Source organism: Manacus vitellinus, unplaced genomic scaffold (genome assembly GCF_001715985.3).
Source record: "Manacus vitellinus isolate BGI_N305 unplaced genomic scaffold, ASM171598v3 scaffold_6_pilon, whole genome shotgun sequence".
NCBI lineage: Eukaryota > Metazoa > Chordata > Aves > Passeriformes > Pipridae > Manacus > Manacus vitellinus.
In genome coordinates, this window is record NW_021940750.1 from 16,170,802 (window position 1) to 16,196,927 (window position 26,126).

At 35.2% G+C, this 26,126-nt stretch overlaps 1 protein-coding gene across 9 annotated transcripts in view; it reads left to right on the forward strand.

Annotated features, from left to right (window-relative positions):
- AKAP6 (A-kinase anchoring protein 6) overlaps positions 1–26,126 on the forward strand; it is a 274,096-nt gene that overhangs the window by 37,930 nt on the left and 210,040 nt on the right. For 4 of the 9 annotated variants that reach the window (XM_018082585.2, XM_018082584.2, XM_018082587.2 and 1 more), the window contains exons 1-2: positions 9,098–9,424; positions 11,292–11,649. In XM_018082585.2, coding sequence (XP_017938074.2) covers positions 11,326–11,649 — 324 coding nt within the window. In that variant the 5' untranslated portion in view covers positions 9,098–9,424; positions 11,292–11,325. Of the gene's footprint in view, positions 1–7,171; positions 7,386–9,097; positions 9,425–11,291; positions 11,650–26,126 lie in introns of those variants that run through there. The other 5 variants (XM_018082582.2, XM_018082580.2, XM_018082581.2 and 2 more) reach the window with 3 other exon arrangements.

Consider the following 26,126-nt stretch of genomic DNA (forward strand, 5'->3'; position numbering starts at 1 on the left):
AGCAAATTAATGGGCCTTCTGCAGACTTTTATGGCATCTCTGTATATTGATTCATATTATAAATTTTTTTTCTGTACAATTCTGAAAATAATAAGAAAATTATGTGAGTAGGACAGATTTACAAAAAGTGTTCACCATGTATGTGTGGAGAATAAGGATTTTGCAACTTGTTGATTCATAAATTGTGCTGGCGCAAACATCGCCTGCTGGGGGCAGCAGGCAGGGTAAGATCTGTCATTCTCAAGCTACTCTTAAGAAGAAAGTTACATCTTAAGATCCTATTTGGGCTAGTATAATTATTTCTGGTCCTGGAAAATTAAAATATAAACTCCTAGTCACATTTCTAGGAGAATCCTCTGTGCTTGAAAGCATTCAGAGAAGTCTCAGAACGTGATACTACATGTACTTTTTATATCAGGAGAAAAAATAATAAACCAAAATGAACAACCATAACTGTCTGAACATTTCATTGTACACAAGGAGTGTAGCCCAGTCATACTGGGACAGACAACAAATACAATGCTTTATGAGTGACAGGGATTCAAGGATCTGAATCAGAAATATCCAAACCTGTTTATTCTCACATACAAGCTTCTTCTGTAGCTGGAGACCAATACCTTTCTCTTCCAGCCCACAGATAACTATAAAAATCAAGTTGCAGCCTACTGTGTAGGTGGTCGAGTTCTGTGATATCTGTTCTTATAGTGCAGGTTGGTCAGGACCCATTGTGCAAGGTCAGATTTGAGATGGTCTTTTCGGAGTATTGTAAGGTGATCTCTGCACCGTCTTATCTGTTTGGTCTGACTGCAAAATTACTGTGTATGGGTAACTCTTTGGCCCATTATCATAGAATAAGAGTCAAAATCATTGGGGAAGGCAGGAAGAACGAAAAAAGGTATCCAGAGCAAGATTTCTCCTTAGAGTCCTTGCTCCTTATAGTGAAAGTCCAAGCTTTAAATCTCTATACTTTCCTTGCTGAACCAGAGTCCAACTTCCATGCAGACAGAATGGATGCTTCAAGCCATATTTTCCAGAATTCTTGTGCCATTTCTTAACTTCAGTCATAACATCACCTAGTCCACCTTATGTAGCCTTAGAATAGAGGCAGGTGCCTCCTGTGATAAGACAATGACATATATAAACAATGAAAACATACCTTGTAATTTTATAGATTATGCTGAATAGTATTCTTTCTTCTTTGTTTCTTTCTTTCTTCCTTTTCTTTCTTTTTTCTTTCTATCTTTTCCTTCTATCTTTTCTTTCTTTCTTTCTTTCTTTCTTTCTTTTTCTTTCTTTCTTTCTTTCTTTCTTTTTCTTTCTTTCTTTCTTTCTTTCTTTTCTTTCTTTCTTTGTTTCTTTGTCCCTTCTTTCCTTCCTTCCTCCCTCCCTCCCTTCCTTCCCTTCCTTCCTTTCTTTTTTCTTTCTCTCTTTTGTCTTTTGTTATATTTTTGTTGTTGTTGCTTTTGTTAAACTAGTTGTATCCCTCCATTGTAAAATATTGTCCAAGGTGAACACTGGTGCTTCCTTTTTTTTTTTCTTCAGGGATTGTGCTTTGAACAATGCATGTCAGAACTATAGTTTCTCTCCTGGAAAATAATGCGTAATATCTAATGTATAATATCTAATGAAAATAATGTATAACATCTAACACTCGTACTCAAAGCATCAGTGTTAATTCCAAACTACTAATATTAAAAATACTCTGTTAACATCTTACAGCTAGTTAAAGTTTTAAAGAAATAATTCTATACCCTGAAGTATCAGAACCATGAAAATTTGGATTCCTCTTCTAGCTTAACTAAATTTTAATGTATCTGATCAAGTTTATGGCAAAAGAAAGCAGTTATGTAACTGAGAATGACTTAAAAGGATAAAAACATTTGTGCTTTAATTTTACATGTTCAGCTGAAGAGCCCTTGAAAGACTGCTTTCTTATGTGTTTAATTTTATTTACTTCTATGAAGTTGATCTTAATGAAACAATAATCAAATAGAGATAAGAATCAGTGTTACTTATCTCAGGAGATGCAGTCTGTAGCAGTCTGTAACAGTGCTGCGGGCTAGTAAATACTGTGTACTTGTGTACTCATAAAAGTGTAGGAGATGAAAATTTGAGAGCATTGGGTACTAAAAATGTTCTTGTCCACTATCAGTGTTCTTGAAACCAATTTTGAATTTAATAATAAAGTACTGCAATGCCAATATTTTTTAACTTGTCTAGAGTTCAGATGCAAAATGAAGTTAGAAATATGCTTAAATCCTGTTTAGAGATGCCTTTGATACTGTTTATCATACAGTTTACTTCCAAAATTTATGAGGTACAATGAAATGAAAATGTAATTTTTTTTGGATTGTATTTAAAAGATGGGTGACGGTGAAACCAAAAAAACTCAGAGTAAAAAAATTTAAAAAAAATGTTCAGAAAAAAGCAAACTAAAATTACAACTGACAACCAAGGAAAATTTCACCCTCTTTTTTTTTTCCTATGAAAAAATTCAAAAGCCATTTAACTGATCTAAGAATTTCAAGAGGTTATTTATGGGAAATTTTTGATATGAGAATTTTTCTAACTTAAATTTACAACTGCAGATAAGTCTTGCAGAATCAATTAACCTTCAGTTAAAAACATCCTGTTCCCAGCCACTAGGTAAATATACAATTAAAGAAGCAAACCTGAACAAGGGTTCTGTGAAGGATTTGATATGATATTTTCAGGTAGCTGAAATTGAAGTATGGGTTTTTTATATTAATAGTTGTTGAGTTTTATCACAAAGTTGAAATGAGGACATTCCCTTAAATGCACTATTGGAATAAAATTTAGTGTTGCAAAACACGTGGATTTTCATGTTTTGCAGCAGCAGCAGCTCCTAGAGGGCTACAAAGCTAGCTCTGTTTAGAGAGAATTAAGAGTAATCTCGCTTGGAGTAGGAAGAGGTTATTACTGATGTCCTGCCCCACGTGGTTGGTGGAGCCTTGGTGCCCATTAGTGGATGAGCACTTTGAGGAAGTGACACACACAGATATGAAAAGACATGTCACGTTTGCCTATTGTTTTGTTTTAGGGAGTGGAAATAATCTGTTTGGTATTTTGGTGGTGGATGACTTTCCAAAAGAACTTTTCAGTGACTAAAGTGTCCAAGATTTTGTCCATTCGAATTCAAGCAAACAATTGTGGATCTTTCTGCTCTCCTGCCTGGTCAGATTTGGCAGACAGTCAAGAACCTGTATCAGCTCAGAATGTTCTCTCTTACATCTCACCGTTTCTGTCTATAATGAAAGACCATTTAAAATGCAGATTAGTATTCAGGGGAGCCTAATCTTGCTATCTTCCAATATAAGAGATGTTTCGCACTATCTCTCTGGAGAAAAATTTTGGAACAAGGCACCACCTTCTTGCTAGAATAATTATTTTGCATCCTTCACCATCTGACTTTGTAGCTCATGAAGGGAAAAAATATTTTATGATTGCAAAGGTTTTGCTGACTGTTGGCCACTAGAATGTCAAAAATGGCTTTATCTAGGGAGGTTAAAACAACCTACCCCAAAATACAAATCAAAACCCCCAACAAACAATCACTCATGTATGCTGAAGAATCAGCATGTGAAAGTTGCCACTGTGTGTGTCTTCTATGTACTGCTGGCATTCTGGAGTGAAAATTAGGACAACAAAAGCCCAAGGTGGTGTAGGGCAGTTAGTTAATAAAGGATGCTGAAATAATGATGAACTAATATGAAGGAGCTAATTTGTCTTTGTCCATTTTAATGCTAATCTCTTTGTATCACATCACCTCCCAGATACCGTTTCTCACTGCACTGAGTCAGAAGTGACCAGGAAACACAACTACTCATCACAATATATTTGACTCTGAATACATTCCTCTGTCTGTATGAGTCTAGCAAAACACAGTTGTTTTCAAGGTCTGTACATGCTGTAGTGTAGAATTTTTTTCTGATGTAGCAGTTGTCTAATGGATCATTTCCAACTAGTCTCCCTGCCTTTTTATAAATGAGAACATAAAATTATATGAGATGGGAGCATATAAATTTTATGCACTGTTTCAGGCAAGACTTCATTTTGTTGTTCTTGTGGGCTTTTTTTCCAAGCTGCTCTTTTTTTAAGGATAATTGCAGTTAATGCTGGACTAGAACTATTTAGTATATTTTTAGATAAACTTGGTGCTTGTGTAAAGACGCATGGTTGGTACCTCTTGAGCCGTGAACTCTCTCTGAAACAGAACTCTGCTTTACTTCCAGTGTTAATCCACTGACTAATTGCAGGACTGTAATACTGTATAGTTTCCACAGTTTATGAAATTCCTGGACTTTACAGTTCAGGTGCAAATTGTTGATATTATGAGTATATTGGATTTATGCCCAAAGCTTTTATTCATATAGATTATCATACTTACGGATTTATACATATACTGAAATTAATTTAGATCAGGGATTTGGAGTTTATGAAGCAGTTGAAGACCGTAAATAAACTCAGGACTTGAGAGAGGTGAGTTCAGCCCTGTTTGCAATGTTCATTTACGCTTTCTTTGAAAGGAAGCTGTTTACAATGTAAGGTTTTTTTCTGAGTTGTTCCTGAAAGGAATATCTGAAAAGGGTACTACTTGGATCTTCCAGGACCTCTTTTGGAGAATTGCCTGCAAAAACCATGGCAAGTAGGATGGCTGAAGCTCCCTCTTCAGTATATAAGGTGTTTACACAAACAACTGAGATCCTGCAAGGAATTGTGGTCTACCACTGTAAAGACCATATAGGAAATATAATGGCTGCTGTCATTGATAAGAGGTTGGGGTTCTCTTGAAGAATGCAGAGGTCCAGGTTGTGAAAAACAGCAATATTTAAAATTTCTGGATAGCATGATCTTAAAGTCACCTTTTTTTTTTTTTTTCTCTCCCAGTGCTGAGTCTCGGCCTGCTCAGTTTTCATTTGAACAGAAGTGCTTAGATATTCCTGTTCGTCCTTCAAATTGCCTTTTTTGAATCCTTATCTAGCTCCACTGTATTCCCTTTGTGATGAGGGGGCCACAATTGCACATAACATGCTGAATCTGTGCCATGGATTTACATAATGATGTAATGATTTTTTTCTGCATTATTTACTATTCCTTTGCTAAATATTTATAAAATTTAATTTTCTTTTTTCTGCTATTGAGAATTAAGTTAACGGTTTTTATGGAACTTTGTAGTTTTCCTTCTGAAACATTGCTCTTGAGGTGTAACATTCATGTTGGAGCCTATTCTATACAAGCAATTAGGGTTGGGTTTTTTTTTCCCTACGCATAACTTAATATTTGTCTATATTAAGCTTGATATGATATTTTGTTGCTCAATTTTATTTTGCCTTGTAAGGTCTTGCATTTACTCAGGGTTTAAATTTGTCCCAAGTATTTCAATAACTTCTGCAGATGTTTTCCACCTGATTTTTCACCCATTTTTCAGGTCATTGATGAATTTACTGAGAAGCAAAGTGCTTAACAGAGGTTTCTGTGAAACTCTGCTTGTGATCTTCATTTGTTCTCCATTCCACTGTTTACTCTTTCCAGTATTTTACTTGATTATTTGTCCATTCAAGGACCTTCCTTCTCGTATCATGGCTATTTAGATTCCTTTAGCTTTTGGCATTGGGTCTTGTCAAAAGCATTTTGTGATTTGTTTGGAAAACAGTAATGTGGTTTTTCAGAAGCAGTGGAGGCTATTCCTCTAAAAAATTGTGTTGCTTCATTATGCTACAGTTTCTACTAGTTTTCCTGACAAATATCAGGTTGAAAGGATTCCCAGAACCTTTCTTTACAAACTAGTATCCTGAGAACCAAAGAAGTTTCAAATGGAAGATCAGGCATACCACAATCAGCAAGTTGTCTTTTTCACCCTTAGCTTCTCACAGATTGCCTGGGTATATAATACCTAGACCTTGTGGTCTATTGGTTTGTTTCATAGTCTCGTCATTGATTTCTGACAGATCCTTTGCTAAATCCTGCAGTAGAATTTCCACTCGCCCTGATTTGCCACAATAATTTCCAGTTTCTAGGGAAACACTTGCCTTTTAAGTTTCATGTTTTCCTTCACCTTGTATTAGAAAAAGAAACAGCAGATAGCAAAGATCATGTTGGGGGATTGCAGTGTCCTAAACTCTGATTTACAGACATAATAAGGAACTCAAACGTCCATGGTGGGATTTCCACAGTTAATCATTGGTAGTCTGGCTTTGCTGCCATTAAAGCCTTGGGGGTAGACTTTTTAATGGACTTTAAATCAGTCACATTAAAAATTTTAATCATGATTCACATTACTGTTCAGGCTTAATGTTGGCATTACTATGCAAGGCTCTTTGGTCCATATCCTGCAGGAATTGAGCCATCATCATATTCCCTATCAGATATACCTTCTGAGAGTCTCACATGTGAAATAAGAGGGCCAGCAGTCCTAAATGGAAATTTGTCCAATTTGTTCAGAATTCTAGCTAGGATAATTGTAAAGGAGGTATTTTTGAAATATGTTTAATATGAAGAGAAAAACCTAAATTTGCTCTATTAGAATTCAGTTCTTTGAAAGCTTTTTGAAATTATTTTGTTTTTTAAATCATGTAGGAAATCAGCAACAGGATCAGTGTATCACGGATAGTGCTACTGTGATATTAAATTCAAGTTGCTCTATATGTAGTTACTTACATGGTACATTTCATTTTTTATTATACTGACAGTTTATCTTTGCAATTGATATAGTAGATTATATTTTCAAGGAAAGCTATAATGAGCTTAATAACTGGGCAGAGAATTCCTGAGACTACTGAAATGGAAAAGACATTTTAATATTACCTGGCTGTGTGGGACATTCATTTTCATTGTATCTATTAAAGAAAATTCAACATCAATGAGCTCATTAAATCTGATGCTAAAATTTACATCATTAGATTTCAAAGTCAGCAAGCAGACATAATTATTTACTGACGCAGTTTTTCTTTTTTCGTGTGGCATTTTTGAGAATGAAATGTTTACTTGACAGACAGGTGGCTTTATAGTGCTAATGGCTGATTTTAACAATATGTGACAGTAAGGGAAATTAGAGCTCATTAACATTCGACCCAGTGTCTGCACCACTGATCAATGATTGGACTACTCTATGGCTTAAAATGCTTAATGATTCTTTGTTTGGCAGGAATTAACTGCTATTGGAGGAAAATGTGGATGATCTGATAGCTGGCAGAGTGAATGTGGCCTGCACTTTATAATCAAGGAAAATGTGAACAACTGGGGAGCAGAATGAGTGAGAGAAGTCTTTCAAGGCTTGTGGTGATTGATAAACTATATTATGGTTGACACACACATGCTATGTTTTGCATAAAAGTGCTAACCTCTGATTGAGCGGAAAAGCAGGGGTAAGTGAGATTGTCTGTGTGATTAGTGGAAGGTAATCAGCCATCTGTTAGGCATAGCATGCTAACTAAAGATGAAGATAGAAAGCATATGTGTGCATGTGCTTACACAGGGTCTCTCACGTTTCATATAAGTATCCACTACAACATAGGACTGTATATAAAGAATTAAAAGGCAAAAAAGGCAAAAACATATACTCAATTCATCTATTTCTTCCTCACACCATAAATAGTACAAGCTGGTAGCTATGTTGTATAGTTCACAAATATGTCTTTTCAGCAGACTGAAACAATGGCTTTTGAAGTGACAGAAAAAAATGATTTGGGGTGTATTTTTTTTTAAATAATGGTATCATAATTCTCACTCTGATTGTGACTATAAAAATAACGTTATGTCCTGAAAATATTGAGAGATTAACTTTTTATTGATAAAGACATCTGACTTTGTATTTTCATCTGTCCACCTGCAAGCTTAAAATCATCTAGTCTGTACAGCTATTCTGAGTACAGAAAAGATTTGGTTTAGAAGAAAGCTGGAGTCTGATGTAATATGGCTTGCTCACCTAAAACTGTCATTGATTTTACCAAGATTTTGTGATGTAGAGCATAGCTTTTAAGTTTTATCAAGAACTTTAGCAGCGGAGGAGGCCCTGCATGGAAGGAAATGAATCACTTCTTATCTCTTTTCAAAAATTATTTTTGCAAAGTACAAAAAATTTATCTAAATTTATTCAGTTTTAATATGTTCTAATACTCAGTGGTCTACAATTCACTATCTGTAGATCTCACAAAATCTGGAAAAACAAAATATTCCAGAAATACAGCCAAATCTAAGGCCAGCATTTAATTCAATCGCTTTCAGTATCAATATATGACCTCAAAGTATTGTTTAACTTAATCATCCATTCCTACATATTTTTTAGCAAATGTTTTAATCCACCAGATGACACTTTTCAAATTTGAAACTGAAAACAGGTTAGCGAAAATGTATCATGTGTCACTTAATGTACATTATGCAAATACTGGAACTGATGAGGATTTCCATGTTCTACCTTGCTGTTTCCATCTTTCATGTTTCAGTATGCAATTACTACCCTAAATATTGGGTGTAGCTAGAGGACAATAGATGCAAGTGCCCATATGAGAATAGGTGGAGAACAGAAAACTGGGTCATATTCAGTAGCTTGTGGCTTAACAAATTTTGTGAATGCAAACCTCTGCAAGGCTTGCAAGTGGTCAGTAATCTGAAAAGCAGAACCTACTTCTGATCAAAAGTATTTTTGCCAAGTTTTACAAATTGCATAAAATAGATATGTCTATGAGGTTTGCTGTTGCTGCTGTTGCTGCTGCTGTTCAGTACTTCAACATTAGAATTTTGTAAAAACTCTGCATCGCGGGTTCGCCTATTTTCCTTCCATATCCTACGCATGAGGGTGCTGAAAGCCGCACTCCCAGCGCCTTCCCGGCGCAGGCGTGCCCGGGGAATGGTGTCGCTTTGCTCCAATTGCGAGGGCGGCGGGGGAGGGATAGTGAGGTGGAGCTTTCGGTTTCTGCGGTGATTTTAGGGGCTCTTCAGTAACCGCACTGCTTCAGGGCCAGTTTTTTTGGAGTGCGCAGGAGAACCTTTTAGCTTTATTTTCTCGCAGCACAGCTGGATGATGATGCCTTTTTATTCTGCCAAGAAGCAATTTAAAGAATCTATGTCCTAGTGTTTGGATTCAGTAATTTCTTGCTTCAAGTTTCTCCTTTCAAGCATTTGTGAGCTTTTTAAAGCTTTCCCAGACCTTGCTAATTAGTATCCAGTGTGTTTTACGACCTCTGTAGGATTTTTTATCTTTATTTTTCTGAAGAATGTGAAAAGAATGCTCTATTTTAAAATTTCTCCACATATTATTAATTGAAGTGTTGTAACTTCTTGTGATCTGGCAGAAAGGAAAGGATTTAAAGGACTTGACTTTAAGAGCAACTAGGATTAAGGAAGCATTAGCTGTAATGCTGGAGAGCCACTATTAGAGAGTCAAGCACATCGTAACAAAAAACAGGTCAGCAGGTTCCTAATGACTGCTAATTGCAAACTCAGTGTATCAAAACTAGAACTATGCTCTGCATGCAGCATGGACTAGCTTTTGTTTGCTTCTGCAGGAGCATGTTTTAATTTCTATTTGCTAATTGCTTTAATGCCCTTACTAGAGCTGAGTCATACTGAAAAAGTCTGTAAGAGTGCCAGGTTTTTTTTGTGAAAAAACTATGAAGCAATTGCTGCCATTCCTGTGTTTCTGTATCATTTAGTGAATGATTGTTTTGCTGATAGGCATGTTTAACAATAAATATCCAAAAATAAGGACCACAAGTGCTTCAACAAAATTTCATTTTCAGGAGGAAATAATGTAAAGAATATACTTAAAGTACTTGGAGAGTTTGGGCTTTTAGAAAAGTTGATTCCTATGCTTTAAAACTGGGGCTATGATCAGCAGTGTCCAAGACAAAAATATTTTTAAACTGAGTGATTTGTCTAACAATATACTTTGAGTATTTACAGCAACAGAGTTTAAGTTGAAAAACAGGCAGTGAAAAGAGACGAACTTGAAAAATACTCAGCATCCTGAAATGTTAATTTCATCCAGTCTTCCTGCAGAACTTTTTATTTAACACCATTTAATTCTGAATTTTTCAAAATTTGGGCTTAAGGGGATAGAAAATGTACAGCAGGCACTGAGAATGTTTGAAATCTTTCATCCCTTTTTCTTGTTTGCATGATAGAAAATTTTGTTCTGAAGTGCCAAATTAATATTTAATATCAGTTTAATATCAGTTTTAAATATTGTTTTGTGAGGGGGACAAGTATGCAAAAGATAGTGGCAGGGTAGGAAATAAAATCAAATTAAATGTAAATTTTTTGTCCTTCCTGGCTATGATAAGTGGAATTGTGTTTGGATACTTCTTTGGTGTGGTCATTGCCTGCAGGAGTAGTCTCTGGATGCTGCAACTCCACTTGAAATATTTAGGAATGTAACTCAGTAGTCACACGGTAGTTGATTTAATAGTGAAAGGCACTGGTTTTCTGCAATCTTATAGCTTTTATGTTAAGCGAGTAAAGTTTTTGGTATTTTTGGTTTGTCTTTTTGTTTGTTTTTTTTTCTTCTCATGCATAGGGTTTATGGCAGCCTTCTGTATTACATATAGCTAGAATGTGTAAAGAAAGAGGTACATAGTAAAATGTTTTACTTATTTACTTTTTCCAGTGGATCTTGTAAATGTATATTGATGACACAGCTTTTGGGCTTTTATAAAGCCACTTTGTAAAATGATGTTTTAATTTTTGGTACATATTTTGACATTTGGAATTCTTATCTCTACGTTTTGTGAGAGTTGCTGCTCATTGCAACAGTCCTTAGTCTAACAAAAATACAAGAATTTAAACTTTGAAATGAAAAGCAATAAATTAAACAAGTGTTCCCAACAGTTGCTTCAACTTTGCCTTCAAAGTTTTAGTCATATGTGGGGGGACACTTGGGAAATTTGAATAAAACTCGAGATATTCTGTGTTTTGTCATAAATTTCAGGTGAAGGAATATGTTCTCATATGTACTAGTTTACAAATACCAGTCCTGTATTAACCAGTGGAGAACATGTTTGTCATCCATGAAAATTGTACTTTGCAAGGTGATTATCTACAATGAGAGAAATGTAGTATTTGTTATTATTCTCATAGAAAGATCTTGTTTGTTCAAATCAACAGTTAATTTGAAAAATCTACTTAGTCTTGAACTTCTACTGTAGATTTGTAGGGTGAAGAATTTATGTAGAAGCACAATACCTCAGACATTATCATTCACTCTTTGTCCTGTAAATATTTTTGTTGCTAAATTTGGTCTTGTAACAGCAGCCTCTTTTTTTTTATCTTTACAGCTGTTTTTGAAATAAATATGGTTTAGACATTCCCATGTTAGCCATGGATGTAGCAGTTGCTCCCATGAGAACACAAGAACTGGATTCGATGCCGTCTGATGCATCTCCTATGCTTATAAACATGACTCCTACAATGGAACAAGATGGGGAAGAGGATGCCATAAAGGATCTTGATTCTGGCCAGCAGTATGAAAAGCCTCCTCCTCTACACACTGGGGCTGATTGGAAGATTGTTCTCCACTTGCCAGAAATTGAGACCTGGCTTCGGATGACATCTGAAAGAGTCAGGGATCTGACCTACTCTGTCCAGCAGGACTCAGATAGCAAGCATGTGGATGTGCATCTAGTGCAGCTGAAGGTAGGATGGATTTTATATTGTAGATTTCTCAGTGAAGGTGGTTCTTTCAACTCTGCTATTAATAAAGTAAACAAAAGGGTTCTCATGACTGCTGAAGCACGTCTAACAGCATGTGTTAAAAAGTGAAAAAATCCTTTTCAGGGAAATAATAGAAACCATTTAATTATCAGATATTTTTCAACATTATTTGCTCATCACTTAATTCAGTGGTCATAACCATACTCATCCAAGAGCAGGTGATACAAGATTAGCAGTGACCTGATTGGACATCTTACAAGTGCCCAGAAATATTCTCATTGATTTTAATGTTTACTGTACATAAAACTCCCAAATAAAATTCCAATAAAATTCTTAAAATTCCAATAAGCAGGGCCACTCATTTGAAAACTATACAAGTTTCAGAGGTAGTGGGGTACACAGGTGGTCTAATGTCTGGCCTTTCAGTCATGTAAAGATTCATTGAAGATGGAACTCAGGTGGAATTACATGCAAATTTGTAAATACTTAGAATTTTTTTTTCAGATCTGAGACTTGGTAAGAATTATGAAGTGGTAAGATTTGAACAGTTACAACCAGTAAATCAACATTTTTGCATTCTTTTTCCAGCAAGATAATGCATTACCAAGACTGGAATTTACCTCCCAAAAATATGTGTTTTGTGTAAGCTATAAGAGCAACAATCTCCTTTCAACCTGACAACTGAACCCAAGTATCTTTAAACAATTACCTCTGTCTTGGTCCCAGATTTAATTTTTGTTGCTAAATCTTTAAAGTTATTGAGGAAATTCAAGGCAAAATTCAAATAAATAGTCTGGGACTGTAAGCGTATGTTCATTTGCATGGCTTGGTTTGCTGCAGCAGATGAAACATGCTTTTGAAGGCAGCTAATGATCTCCAAAAATAGCACAAATGTTATCTCTTCAGGCTGAGGTCTCTTCAGAGTTGCATTCTGAGGTCTCTTCATGTGAACATAGTCTTCCTTCCTACTCAGTGCAATGGTATTTTGTTTGTGTTTATTTTAGGACTGGAGCTGTAAGCTGTCTTAAAATACAACTCTGTATACTAGCAATAATCAGAGCAATTGCACCATAGGCAGTCCCAAACAGAGAGCTGATCTTGATTTTTTTTCTGGTCCCACCATTTTTCTAAAAAAATTGGGGTAGATATTGCCAGCTTTTGATGAGAAAGAGCACCATATCCACAATTTTTATCAGATGCTCTGAAAAGGTGTTTCTGCAGGCAGACTTGAGAAATCTTGCTGGACTTGGTGCCGGTTCTGATCTGGAATTGCTTTTGGCTGTATTAGCGCAGTGCTGAGCTGAAACTAAAGGTCTGTGGAGCTTGTGGGTGGTGTTCACACACAGTTTAGGGCTGGCTCAGAGCACAGGCAGAACTGATTTGTGCCTGCTTATGAAATGAGAATATTCTGTACATATAACTCACCCTCATATATCCACTAAAACATTTTATTCAGTGAATGAATAACATCCCTCACGCTTTTTCTTCTTTTTAGAGTTTATCTGTGAAGTTGCAAGAGTCAATTGTAGTTTATAAAATACTTTCCTAATGATTTAATCTATATAAGCAAATGCTGTAGCAATTGGGGTTGTTTGGGACTAGGAAGAAATCCGATCAATGCAACTGTAAAAAAGGATGAAGGAATCTAAATTATCTGCAATTCCCTGGCCTCTCACTTTTGGGGGGGTCTGTCATTGAGACTAGACACTCAGGAAAGTGTTTTTTTCCTCTGTGTTTATACATGCATGATAATGACTTGTATTTGAAGATATTTTTAAAATTTTTGATATATTTTGAATTTTTTTCACAAAATACTATAAAAACAAAAAACTTTCAAAAAGATCTGAAGTAGGACTTAAAAACCAGCAAGGTTGTAGCAAACATATTAGTAATACAGAACTTCTGTAACCTGCTTATCTTTAAATTTGTATAGAGACAAAAAGAAATATGATTGTAAAAACAAGTGTTGTGAAATTATTTTATGAGATGTGAGATATATTTTGAACTGTTTATTCACTATATAACGTTAAGAAAATCAACTAAGCAAAAAAACCCCAAACCCAAACAAACAAAACCCCAACCATAATCTCATGTACATATTACTTCTTTATTTCTTCTGTGCTCTGATAATTTTCCTGGAGGGGCTACTTCCAAATGATCTGTGTCTTTCTGGAACTGTTGTGCCCAGGCTTGACACTGGTCTCAATGTGAAGTATCACCATTGCTGAGTAGACTGGAAAAAGTGTTTCATGTGTCTTTCGAACAATACATACCAGTTTAGTATTTTCTTTTTACCACAAGAGCAGGAGATGGTTGATTCATGCTTGTAATTCACCGTAATTCCCAAATTCCTTTCCCGCAATATGTTTTTTTCCACCCCTCTCTTGTCCATTTTATCTGTGAAATTTTACACATAAGATTTTACTTTTGCCCATTATTAAACTTTTTCTTTCTTTTATCCCGTTTCTCAAGTATCTCCTCCAAATATACACATTATTTTCATGTGCAAATTTAAGAAGCCTTCTCTCTACTCCTTTGTCAATCAAATGAGAAAAATGAATGATACAGTCTCAGGATGAAGACCTATAACATAGTAGTTTCTGAATATAATTTTCAAAATGCAAACATAGCACTAAGACAACAATTTTTCATTTTCTCATAGTTTGTTTTCCTCAACCAGGAGAGATCTGATTCCATTTCCACACAACTTTCTATTTGTTTTGGATACTTTAAGTTGATTTCCTTCCTCTGGCTGTCACTTGGCTTGTGGTGATAAGATTGGCTTGAGGATCCAGGCCATAGCAGACTTTTTGTGTTATTCCTTGGAAAAATTGCTTAGCACACAGATCATCTCTTTCACTTGTGAAAATTTTCTCTGTATCCCTGTTGCAGATCTGTCTGTGCTTCTGCTCTTCCTATAATCAAGAGTATTGTTTCTTTTTTGTGGCTTTTTCCCTGGGGATTTTGGTGTTTTCTGTCAGTCTCTTTTCATGCTACATGACTTAGGTCTTTACTAATGACCACCGATCCTTTGAAAATACTTGTTTCTCTCACTTTTGCAGTGCCCTTTCTCAGAACTAGCCCCACAGCATGAGTGGGAGGCTTCTTTTATGTTGTCTCTTGGGAAATTTCCTGGAAAGCTCAGATTCACATGAGTGCTTCAGGAGGATGGTTGCATGAATCATAACTTCTGGATTCCAGAATGCCCTATATTAGTCATTTATCTGGCATCACTCTTAACTCAAGCTGTGCTAAGATACTTTTAGATCTCTCCAACACATTCAGTGTAGCTTTTGCCAATTGCAAATATTGTAAAGGAGATTAAAAAAAAGACATGTTTTTACTACAAGCAAATAAAGAAGTGCTCTCTTTCTCCTTGTAGTATCTTAACCTGCTGAGATGCTTTCATGATCCATTTAGCTTTTTTTTATTTCAAATAAACTATTATTTTGCTTTTACAGCCAAATCTTTCTTGGAATCCTTCTGAGGTATAACTTGGATTCAACTCCTGTTCTTCTGCTTTACTTTATATCCCTTAAGTCTCTCATGGAAGGGTCTAGTGTTTCAAATCATTCTTTACTGCTTTCTGTCTTTTTGAAAAAAATGTCATTTTGGATGATTTAGTATAATCTTTTGTATCTGAGATGCCTGTTAACTTCTAACTTATTTTGGAGTAAAGCACTCCAGCACTGCTTTGTGACTTAAATATCTGAACCATATGTTGTATATTGACATAGAAACAAACACATTTTATGCTATGATAGTGTCTTTAGATCTTTGCAGACCACGGATGTTTTCTCGCGTTCCAGATAGAGAGAGTTCAGTCATCTTTTTCCAGGATACCTGGGTCAGGCTTAAACATTGCTTAACTGGATCTTTTATCTTTCCTTCTGACTCATACCACAATATTTTCATGAACTTTGGATATAGATCAAATATCATGTAACCATTATCCTTTCACTATCTCCGTTTCCACTTTTTTGAGGGACAAAGAATTTTTAGTTGTTCTCATTCAACTTAAATCCTGGATAAGAAGAGCGTGTGAGAAATTATCAAAACAAGATATTAAAGGGTAGCAGTTTCTAATATGTGTCCAGTTAGATACAGGTTATTCCTTTTTCTTTCCATTATGAGCATTTTGAAAAAAATGTAAAACCAGGGTACAGTAGATATCTTTCTCATGCCCTCCTCTTGAATTCAGTAGGCTTTTATTGAATAAATACTTCCTCTACCAAATGTCTTTTTGTAACATTAGATGCAGGTTTATTCTTTCTTCTCACAAATTTCTCTGACAAATACACGAGTGTCTAAGGAGCAGACATTTGACTATAACCTCTGACCTATAGCTCGAAGGAGACAAAGACATACTATTGTATTTAGGTCTGAGAATCATCAAGTTGTTGGACAAAAACTGGTGGAACTGTTGTTATGTGCAGTGAGTCTCAGGTCTAGCAAATAGTTTGAGATCTAGTAATATGGTAATTATTTATTCTTGGCACTATTAACAATCCTGTACTAAGAAATTAAGTTGCACAGAAATAAAATTAATTTAAAAATAATTGAAATGCAATTCAGATTAAAAAAATATTATTTAAAGGTAAAATATGATATTTCCATTCTAAAATATGGTTTTCAGATTTTGAGAACTAGATTTTCTATAGCTGGCAGGACAGAATGTGCACACCAAAAACTGGTGCGAAGCTGTGAAAGTGAACCACAACAATAGGGAAAATGTAACTTCTTTCATATCGAACTGGTTAACATCTCCCAGATGTGTAGGACTGTGCATCTCAAAGGGACTCTCTCAAACTAATTACATTTGATAGATTTCAGTCTCCTTAGTCTTGTTAAAGCTGTAAAATTCTCTGAGAAAATTATTCTGAAAAGTTTAATGTTTGAAAGAACTTGAATATTTCAGTTGAATATTGAGAGGGAGGGGAAATATTTCAACAATCATAAGTAAACCCAAATTTGCTTAAAAAAGTTTTTAAAAAGAATTTTCTTGAAATAGTTGATGTTTTAATGTCCACTGCAGATTTGAAACAACTAAAAATTTATTCAGAATCTTCAAATGCTTTATTAGCTCCAAATATATAGATTAAAAAAAGTTAATGCAGCTGTATTGCGGAATCACAGCCTGAGTATCAGGATTTCTTTACCGCAGACTTGGTAAGAAAACTTCAGATCTTGGTTCTCTATGTAACATATTGGATATTTCTGTAATAGTTTATTTGTATCAATGAAACACTTTGCTGTTATCCTTTTTAAATTTTTTTTTCCAAAATCCAAACCAAAAGCTCATTTGATGACAAGTTATGTATTTGTGAAGCACTTAAACACTAAACAAAGAGTAATTTCTTTATAAACATATAATTTATTACATTGCTTTTTGTGCATAGTGATTCCAAAGATTTGACAGTCTTTATAAATTACAATCTTTTTTAGCCAGAAGACCTAATACAAATACAACTTGACTGACTGCAACCCAAAACTAAGTTTGCTTATGGAAGTATGGTGAAAGACTAGATAATAAATATATTTATCGAAAGTTCCTTGCTATGTCTATATTTTGGCAGAACATACCTGCTCAGCTTTGTAAACACAAGATTTCATACACAATTTAAAGGATGCAATTGGTTGTATTTTTATTTAGTTGGTGGAATCACAGCATTCAGTAGAGCAGCTGAGTGTAAATGCTGTTAAAAACAGATTAACTATTCTGAAGTTGGGTTTTGCAGAGCCTGTCCTTTACTTGCAGTCAAGGCTTGAACATGAAATAGGTGGGTTTGTTAGCTTTTCTAATTTTCTGAGTAGTTTAGTATGCCTACCTTCTTTAAATTTTTCACTTTTCCTCTGTGACCTGAGAATATTCCTTGATTTGGAAAACAGAGCTGAAAATATGGAATAGCAGAAATAAATCTGTGTTTTTCAAATTCTACCTGGTCAAACAATCGCATTGTTTAGAAACCTTCCAACTTGTATGACAATTCTACAGTCTTGCTTAGATTGAAGTTTTTATGGACAAAGATGTGACTTGTTTACCACATCTTAATGTGCTTTACTGTGATAACACCACAACTGTAAAAGTCATCTTGGTTTTGTAGATGTTGGGCTAAATTCTCTTCTGCCTGACAGAAGCAAACCCACTTTTTCCACGTCCCTTAAAAATTGTCCTAATCCCTTGCTGTATGTTATCAAACATAAACAGAGGCTAATGCTCTCTTCTATATAGAGTGCAATGCTGGAGGCATTGGGGGTGCTGTTCACTTGCCTACCAGGTCAGAGTCTTCAAGAACGAAAGTGATGATCAATGTCAATTTTCTAGGTACTAATTAGGCTTAGAAATTAGGTGCAAAGTTACCTGTCAGGATGTATGGTAGTCTGAGCTCAGAAATATGAAATTTTAGGCACTTGAATACTTTCACTGAAATGAGCAACAGACACCTGTGACATTTAAATATCTACAAACTAAATGGCAACTGATCAAGATGATACAGGACTGTGCTGTTGCCTGCCTTCTGTCCTAATATATATTCTGCTCTGGTCATTGAAGTCTGTTAAGAACACATTCCTGAAGGCCCAATTTTAAGTTCCTAATGGAAAAAAGAATCCTGTCCTGTTTGCTTATAACATTTCTCAAAAAACACATGAATGCATTGGTTGAGTGCTAGTTATATATTATTGTTACTGCTGAAGCTATTTTTAATGTTGCAAATATTTTATACTAAACATGTATTTGTTGAGCCTTTGTAGGCTCTTACATATTTTTAACTTCAAGTACCTAAGTATTGCTAGTGACTGTATTGGTTTAAAAAAATTCAGGTAACCTGTTTTTCAGCAGGAACCTTAGAAAAAACATTAAACCCTGACATTTTTAATCTAATTTTAAATTATGGTCTAGTGTAGTTGTAGGTAATACTGTAACTTCAAAATTAAATTTTATACCTTTAGTGTTTAGCTAATCTGTGTTGATAATTAAAAATTTTTAAAAAAGAAAATAATAGCAGGTTAATACAATGATTCTTAAAAATTAGTTGGGTTTAAACTTTGCCATTCAGACTAATAGAAAAAAATTTCCATGTCTCATGTTGGCTATTATTCAGTCTGTGCAGATGCAATGGAGTTAGATTGATTTTCTTTCTTCTGTTAGAATTAGGTAAGCTAGTCTATTTATATAGCCCATATTTATGCAAACTTTCTACTAATTGTCTGCTTGGGTGCCATGGGAGACAGTATGAAAAGAGAGAGAGCATACAAATTTTACTGTAGATTCAATTGCCTTCTAAAGAAAGCTGGTCATTATTTGAGGGATCAAATTAAGATAGAAGATAAAGAAATTCCTATCTGTTTCTGAGTAGAGAAGTGAGAACTACTTGGTTAGTCTGCTGTTATCTATGTATCAAGGGAATGAAAGTAGCTAAAAGCTGAAGACTTAACTGGTAACGCCAGTGATAATGGAGGATCTGGCTTGCATAATAAATCAGGATAAATGAATAAATAATAAATGTTGCAGACAGTGTGCTGGACCCTTTTAAGCTTGGACATCCTTTCTAGAAGTGCCAGGAAAGAATACCAGTAAAAATTATTGGAATTACTGCTCCTGTGACAAAAAGACTTGAATATTCATTGGAGTGGTAGAAGACAGCAGCACTGGATAATATTCCTTCTGGGCTTGGGCAAAACAGATTGTAAAAAAAAAAAAAGAAAAAGAAGGAAAAAAAAAAGGCATATTTTACCTGATAAACTTATTTGGGATCCATATACACAGCCTTTGGAAGGAAATTTTGAACAATGTGTCTAAGCCCTCCTCTTAATGCAGGGAGACAATCTGAACAGCTCCTGACATCAGGTTGAGTTTCTTCAAAGTAAACCAGTAAGGACAGGCTGAGCAAAAATTCTGCAACCTGCAACATTTCCTCCAAAGGAATGCCCGTCTTCTGAAGGTAGAGATGCAGTCATTAGTTCTGAGCAATGTATTTGGATATAGAAGGATGGTGTAATTCAAGGAGGCTGTACATATAAGAGCAGAGTAGCATCTGTAATTCTATGGAGGTCTTAAGGTTGTCCTAAAATAGACATTTGGATTGTCCAGCAGTCAGGAGACTCAGGAGAAGAAAGGTGAACATTTGCCTGTGAAAAGGAAATTGGAGCTTCAAGATGAGAAAAAAAGAGGGTCTTTTATCATTCATAATTTCTTCTAGCTCTAAAAATAAAAACTCTGGAAATTCTCACTCTTATTTAGATATTTACACTTTTGAAATATATACTTATTCCAGAACTTCTGTTTCAGACCTCAGCAGTACAGGAATGCATGTAAGTGCACTTTGACCAAATATAACTATTATTTCTTCCCCTTCTCACTCCATATTGCTCCTACATTACAATATGTTAATGCAGTCTTTAGAGAATGAGCTAATGTACTCTACTAGTGGTCTCTGGAGAAATATTAAAGTAACTATCAGATTACAGTGCAGATGTTACCTATTACAGTCTCTTCTAGACTATGTCCTAATCTGACTCAAATGTTTACTGGATATAATAATGTAGTGATATAAATACTTTTCATTATGATGAAAAAAATGTTGTATGTTAAGTCATCCTGCAAATTATTTAATGAAAACATTTGCTGAGAGATTGTATTTTGTTGTTAGTTATACATATATGTGATGATAATAACATATGCTGATGTCCAGATTTTCTGGAAAACCCTAAATTAACACTATTTCAATGGTATAAGTAAGATTAAATATTGTCAACTTTTAAAATTAGAGGTTGTTGATATTATATCATTATTTTTATTCAAAAATAAGGATGCCAATGGGACTTTTTATTATAGTAGCTGTGACTTCATTGAATTAATTTTATATATATATATATATGTCTGTGTAAATATATATCTGTGTGTAAACAAACAAATACACACAAAAGCAGTGCCACATAAGTCCTTCTGGTTACTTTTTTCTTGAGGATTTGTTTGAGTCTATTTGTTTAGAAGGTAGGATATTATTATGTTTTATAGTAGTCATCTAGTACTGAGCTGCATTGTGAACTATTATGTTTATAGATGTTTTCTTGCTTTGCATATTTCAGTAGCCTTTGTAGACATATTTCTCACCAGTCACTATACTGGCTGGGTTTGTTACTTTTCAATTTATAATTACTTGTCACTTATAGATATCCAAAAACTGTAGTATGCATAAGTGAGCAGTAACAGCAGGCACAGAAAATTGCACAAAATATAAGGAACTTTTTAGTTTGTTACATTATGTTTAAAATTCCCTTATTGTCTTTTATTATGGGAGAGTTGACAGAAGAAATTTCAAGTTATAGGATGGTTGCTGTCTGAATGCCAAAAACACAACATAAATGTTTAAATAACATAACAAACTTGCATTTCAGTAAGAACAGGTTCCACAAGTTTGTGGTTTTTAAACGTCCTTGGATATTTGCCTCTTGAATTATATCAATTATTCCATAAAATCCCTTTCTCTGTAGTTCACCATTAAAAAGTCTGCTATGAATTGATGTGATTCCTTCATATGTCAGCAAAGCAAAAGGGTGCTGTGCATTTTCCTGTGGAGAAGGCAACATGTCTGGGGAGCTGAGTTTATACTTTGAATTGTTGCTCTGTGCATTGCAGCCACCCTGTGACTGCAATGAGATGTATAAGATGCCTTCTGGAGGATTGAGATGAAGTTCATGTGGCCTTACCTGAGCTTGTTCTGTCTTCTTAGGACAGCCTGGGAGCCATACTTGACCCTGACCTTTTCTTAAGGATTTCTCTGAAGCTTGGCCTCATTGTTTGAATCTAACAAATACAGCTGGGTGGCAGAAGCACTGGGCTAGTGTCTGACTGACATTGTAGGTGTAGTGATGTCATCTTCTTCAGAAAAGGTTATAAATACACACGAGATTCTTTTTTTCATGGGTTGTCTTAGGCTTTTTTGAGTCGTGTGTAAAGAGGCATTAGAGGCATTAGCAGAATTATGCACATATATCCAAAAATTTGACTTGAAGATTTTAATGTGTTCCATGTCTCTAGTGAAATTGTACGGAACTAGAGACAGATGAATAAATTTTCTCTTTGAAGCTGAACCATTTACAGTGGACTGTGCAGAAACAGGGAGGAAAAGGAGAACTAATACATGCCAGTTTGATCTGTTAAAGCTTTATAAATGCTCTCTCATATTTCTCCCTGTAAACAATTCTCTGGAGAAAGACAGTACTTTTTGTATAGTCAGTTATGATTCTATACTTTGCGTTTCAAAAGATGGAGCACTTCTTTTTCTGGAAATGTTTCCATTTCTCTTTGGAAAACACATTTAATTTAAAAGGCATAAAGCAGCTCTACATTACAGCACTACTAGTACAGTAATTGTAGCACTCCAAAATTCTGACAGACCATTGTTAAGTTTTCACAAAATATAAATCCCACTGAATGTAGTTGCACATTGCAATTTCCCTTTCCCATTGAGCAGTGTACTTACTTTTCATAATCTGTATTAGCTGAGGAAATGCATCTCATAAATATCTGAACTATATTGTTTTTACTGTCCTCAGTGAGCCCTGGAGCCATACCTGCTCTTAGCTGTGGTTCCATACTTTAAAAGGGATTGGAAGCAAGTTTCAATATAGTCTTATCTTTTGGTGTGGCCATTTATCTCTTTGTGTTGAGATGAATACATTTGCTTCTGATAATAAAAAATGCAGATGTCCCATAGGTGAGAAAGCAAGTAGTGTTTCTGCAGAATAGGTTCTGTAGATTTAATCATAGTTTATCTGCTAATGTATAGAGAATAGGTGATTTTATATGTGCACTTCCAGTGTGATTGTGATCTGACATTATGAAATACATTATTTTTAATAACTGACATACATATATAGGCATATATTTGCATAAATATATTTCCATGTGTATGTATCATGTTTGTAGTACCATAAAAGAAATACAGTGGCACTACCACATCAACATTTGCATATGTACTTATTCCTGATGCATTTCTGTTTTTTTCTCAAAGATTCTTCTGAATTATCTGCCCTAAAATATTAGAGCAACTATACTACAATTCACTGTAGTGCACCATTAATGTGTGTGTGTGTGTGAATGTTTCCAGTTCACCTCATGTTTCATAGTTATTGAGGGGCTACTCTGTGTCTTTGAGTCTACTTAGTACACTGACAGAATAAAAATTTCTGACATGACAGAGTACTGTTACTATCCTTTAGGAATAAGAAATTATAGTCAAGGAGCAATGTTATATTTTAAATGGTGCAAACTATCTGTACTCTTGGATACAGTAAAGTATCCAAATGACCCCACAGAATTAAGAAATAGAATTGAAATTTGAAGTGCTCTGTGGGATGAGCAAAGTGGTTTATACACCAGACAGTCAGCTTGTATGAAAGGTATGACTGACATCTGTTTCTGCATCCCAGCGCTGTTCAGCTGCTAGCAGACAAAATCATCAACTGGAAGTCTGCAAAATCATTAGCCAACTATGCTCTAAAATCATAGAGCTGAGATACCAAACTGAATATTTGTACTTGCTTTTCCACGGTTATTTTAAGTCTATATTACTGAGAAGCAAACAGGGCTAGAAACCTTTAAATCAAATCCAGGATTTTGAGGCAGTAAATGAATCTCACAATCTGGACAGTTAAGAATATTATCAAGTATTGTGAAACATATGATAAAATAAAGGGAAGACAGATATTTCCAAGTAGGATTTATACAGACATGGTACCACTTAAGCTATTCTGTTTTCTTTGCTAAGGTCTCCTGGACTTCTTTCATACAGTATTAACAGGGGTTTCCTGAAAGTTTGGATGCCTGGTTTAACTGTGAAAACAAGACAGTTTGCTACACATTTGTTTGTCCCTTATCAGGTACAGGATCTCTTCTATACCTATTTTTCATGTGGGGCTTGGATCTTAACTTGAAATAGATAATTTTGATTTATTGGGTTAAAATAGCAAATTGACACCTGCAAATGTGTGTGACTTCTTATGAATTCTCACAAATATAACTGTCTCTTCAGAGAGTACGTCAAGTATCCACAAAATGCTGACAATGCTGTATTTCTTTGAAAGTTCAGGTAAAATAAGGAATACTGAAAACATGCTTTTTACCATATTACACGGTAAATTATATGCTTTTGATTTTCAGCTAAGATCTGCAAGAATAACTTCCCTATCTCAAATCTGTTCAAGATTCTTTTTTGATCCTAATTATGAATTATCGTATCTCTCAATGTCTACCCCTGTTTTATCATCTGTCTTTTTTTTTTTTAATTAAAGATAATGAGCAACTGAATCATCAAATCAAACATTTGAGTGGCAAAGACTTCATGGTAATCTCCACTGCAATTTAAACTACCATGCTCAGTTGTGTAGTTACAGTACTTGGGAATGATTTTTGAATTGTGACTACTTCTAAATTACTAGATGGACTTTGTTTGCTACTGTGTTATCTTATATAGGAGACAGCAAGTCAGAATGGCAGGGCCACACCTGTAAGTTATTATAGAGGCTGCTTGAAAAATTACCAAGGAAAAACTCACGTTATATAGGTATCTTACAAACTGCTGAAAAAGACATTTTCCTCTATTTGAAAGAATACACATGTATTCGTGTCAGCTCAGGAGTATTATTTGTTAGGTTGCAAATCAGCTTCTAGCTTTTGGTTGCTAGCTTTATTTTCTAGCCTCTCTCCTCTGTCTTATTTTCCTTTCAGCTATTTTCTGGTTCTCTCTCTCACAATTTTTGTCTTTCAAAACTGCCATCTGATTCCTGTCCTTTTTAATTTTCTTCTTCCTTTCTTTTCACTGAAGCACATTGCTGTGTCATCTGCTGCCATATTGAATTGCTACTTTAAAAAGCCTTGCTTTCTTTCTTAACCTGGACCAACGCCATGTTCTGTGGAGAGAGCAGAAGCCTGCCAGAGCACATTTTTAAGAATACTTACTGCATTAAAAATGCAGGAGTGAAGTAGAAGACGGTGCTACTCTCTCCACATGGGCCTTACTTCATTCTAGTGCATTTTTTCTGAAGTCTGGCTTTGTATAATTTCTATGACTACAGAAGAGTAAAGAGAAGATTCAGTTTAAAATCTTTAATACCTTTTCTAGTATGCTCAAATCAACGAATGGGCAGACTTGCTTCTGCTTCTAAGAGTTTTGAGTATGGTTGTGGTATGTTCCTGCAGCAAATGAGCTAGTCAGCAGTCAGCTGACTAGCAGTCCTGCATTACAAGAATCTGATCTTGCTGATTTTATTGGAGGTTTTATTCTTAGTTTTGTTTGTTCCCTTACCAAAGATGAAGATTCAGTTGTTGTAATTGAATGGATAATGATTTTGTTGCCTTGATGTTTGAATAATTTGACTTTGAATGAGAAATACAGCTGTTAGCATTTATAGAAAGGAGGTGATTTTAATTTTGGTAGTGAAATATTGCAACTGAGAAGGAACTATAAATTAGACATCTACAATAATTTACAAGAATCCTCCATTAAATTGCAATTATTAAATGTTTCATGGCTCCTTTGAAGACCTCACTTCATCCAGCTGTTTCAGACAAGTAGACTTTTCTCTCTTGCAGAACCAGTTGCAATTGGGAAATTACCCAGTGCAAGGAAGTCTGGAAGTCTACTTACCAGGGCAAAAACCCCCCAAAAAGCCTGAACCAACCAAATGACAAAAAAAGAAAACCACCACCACCCCCAAACCGCCAAAGTCAAAACCTCTGTATTTAGTAATATAAAGAAAGCCAGAGAACTAATGTACACATAGGATACAGTTTGCAAATGTGCACAATGGCAACTTTATGCCCCTGGGAAGCCCTTGAACTGTATGAAACTCCTGAAACATGGAGTTTATTAACACATTTGAGTTTCTTTTTAGCGTGTAAATAACGTATTTATAATACTGCACCTTTTTAATTTATTTTTATATTTAGTGCTTGTATTTCTATTAGAGAAATTACTTTCAAAAAGTACAAGTTTGGATCATAGTATTGTAGGAAAATCTTTGTTATTTATCTTTTTGGTTCACTGTATAACAAGATAAAAGAGGTACCTGATTGTCCTAGTTAGAACAGCTGGGACCAGTTCATCACTGTATGGGTGTAACCCAAAAATTCTATAGCCTTCCATGCCATTTCCCAGAAACTGTTATCAATAGACCATTTACACCATCTGCCCAGATCAGCCTGACTCCTCAGGCCATAAACTGGGTGTTAAGAGGCCTGTGAGATAGGAGGATGCTCCTGTCCTCACACCCATTGAGGAACTCCCCGCCCTGAGGGAGGTACTGGGCATTCCTGCCTGAACTGGAGGATATATAACCTTGGAGTCTTGGGACTTTTTTAACCACTTGTGGGATCCAGAGGAAGACTGCAGACCACCACTTTTCAACCAGACTGCAATCACCACTCTCAGCAACAGGTTTTCCCCTCTCCTTTT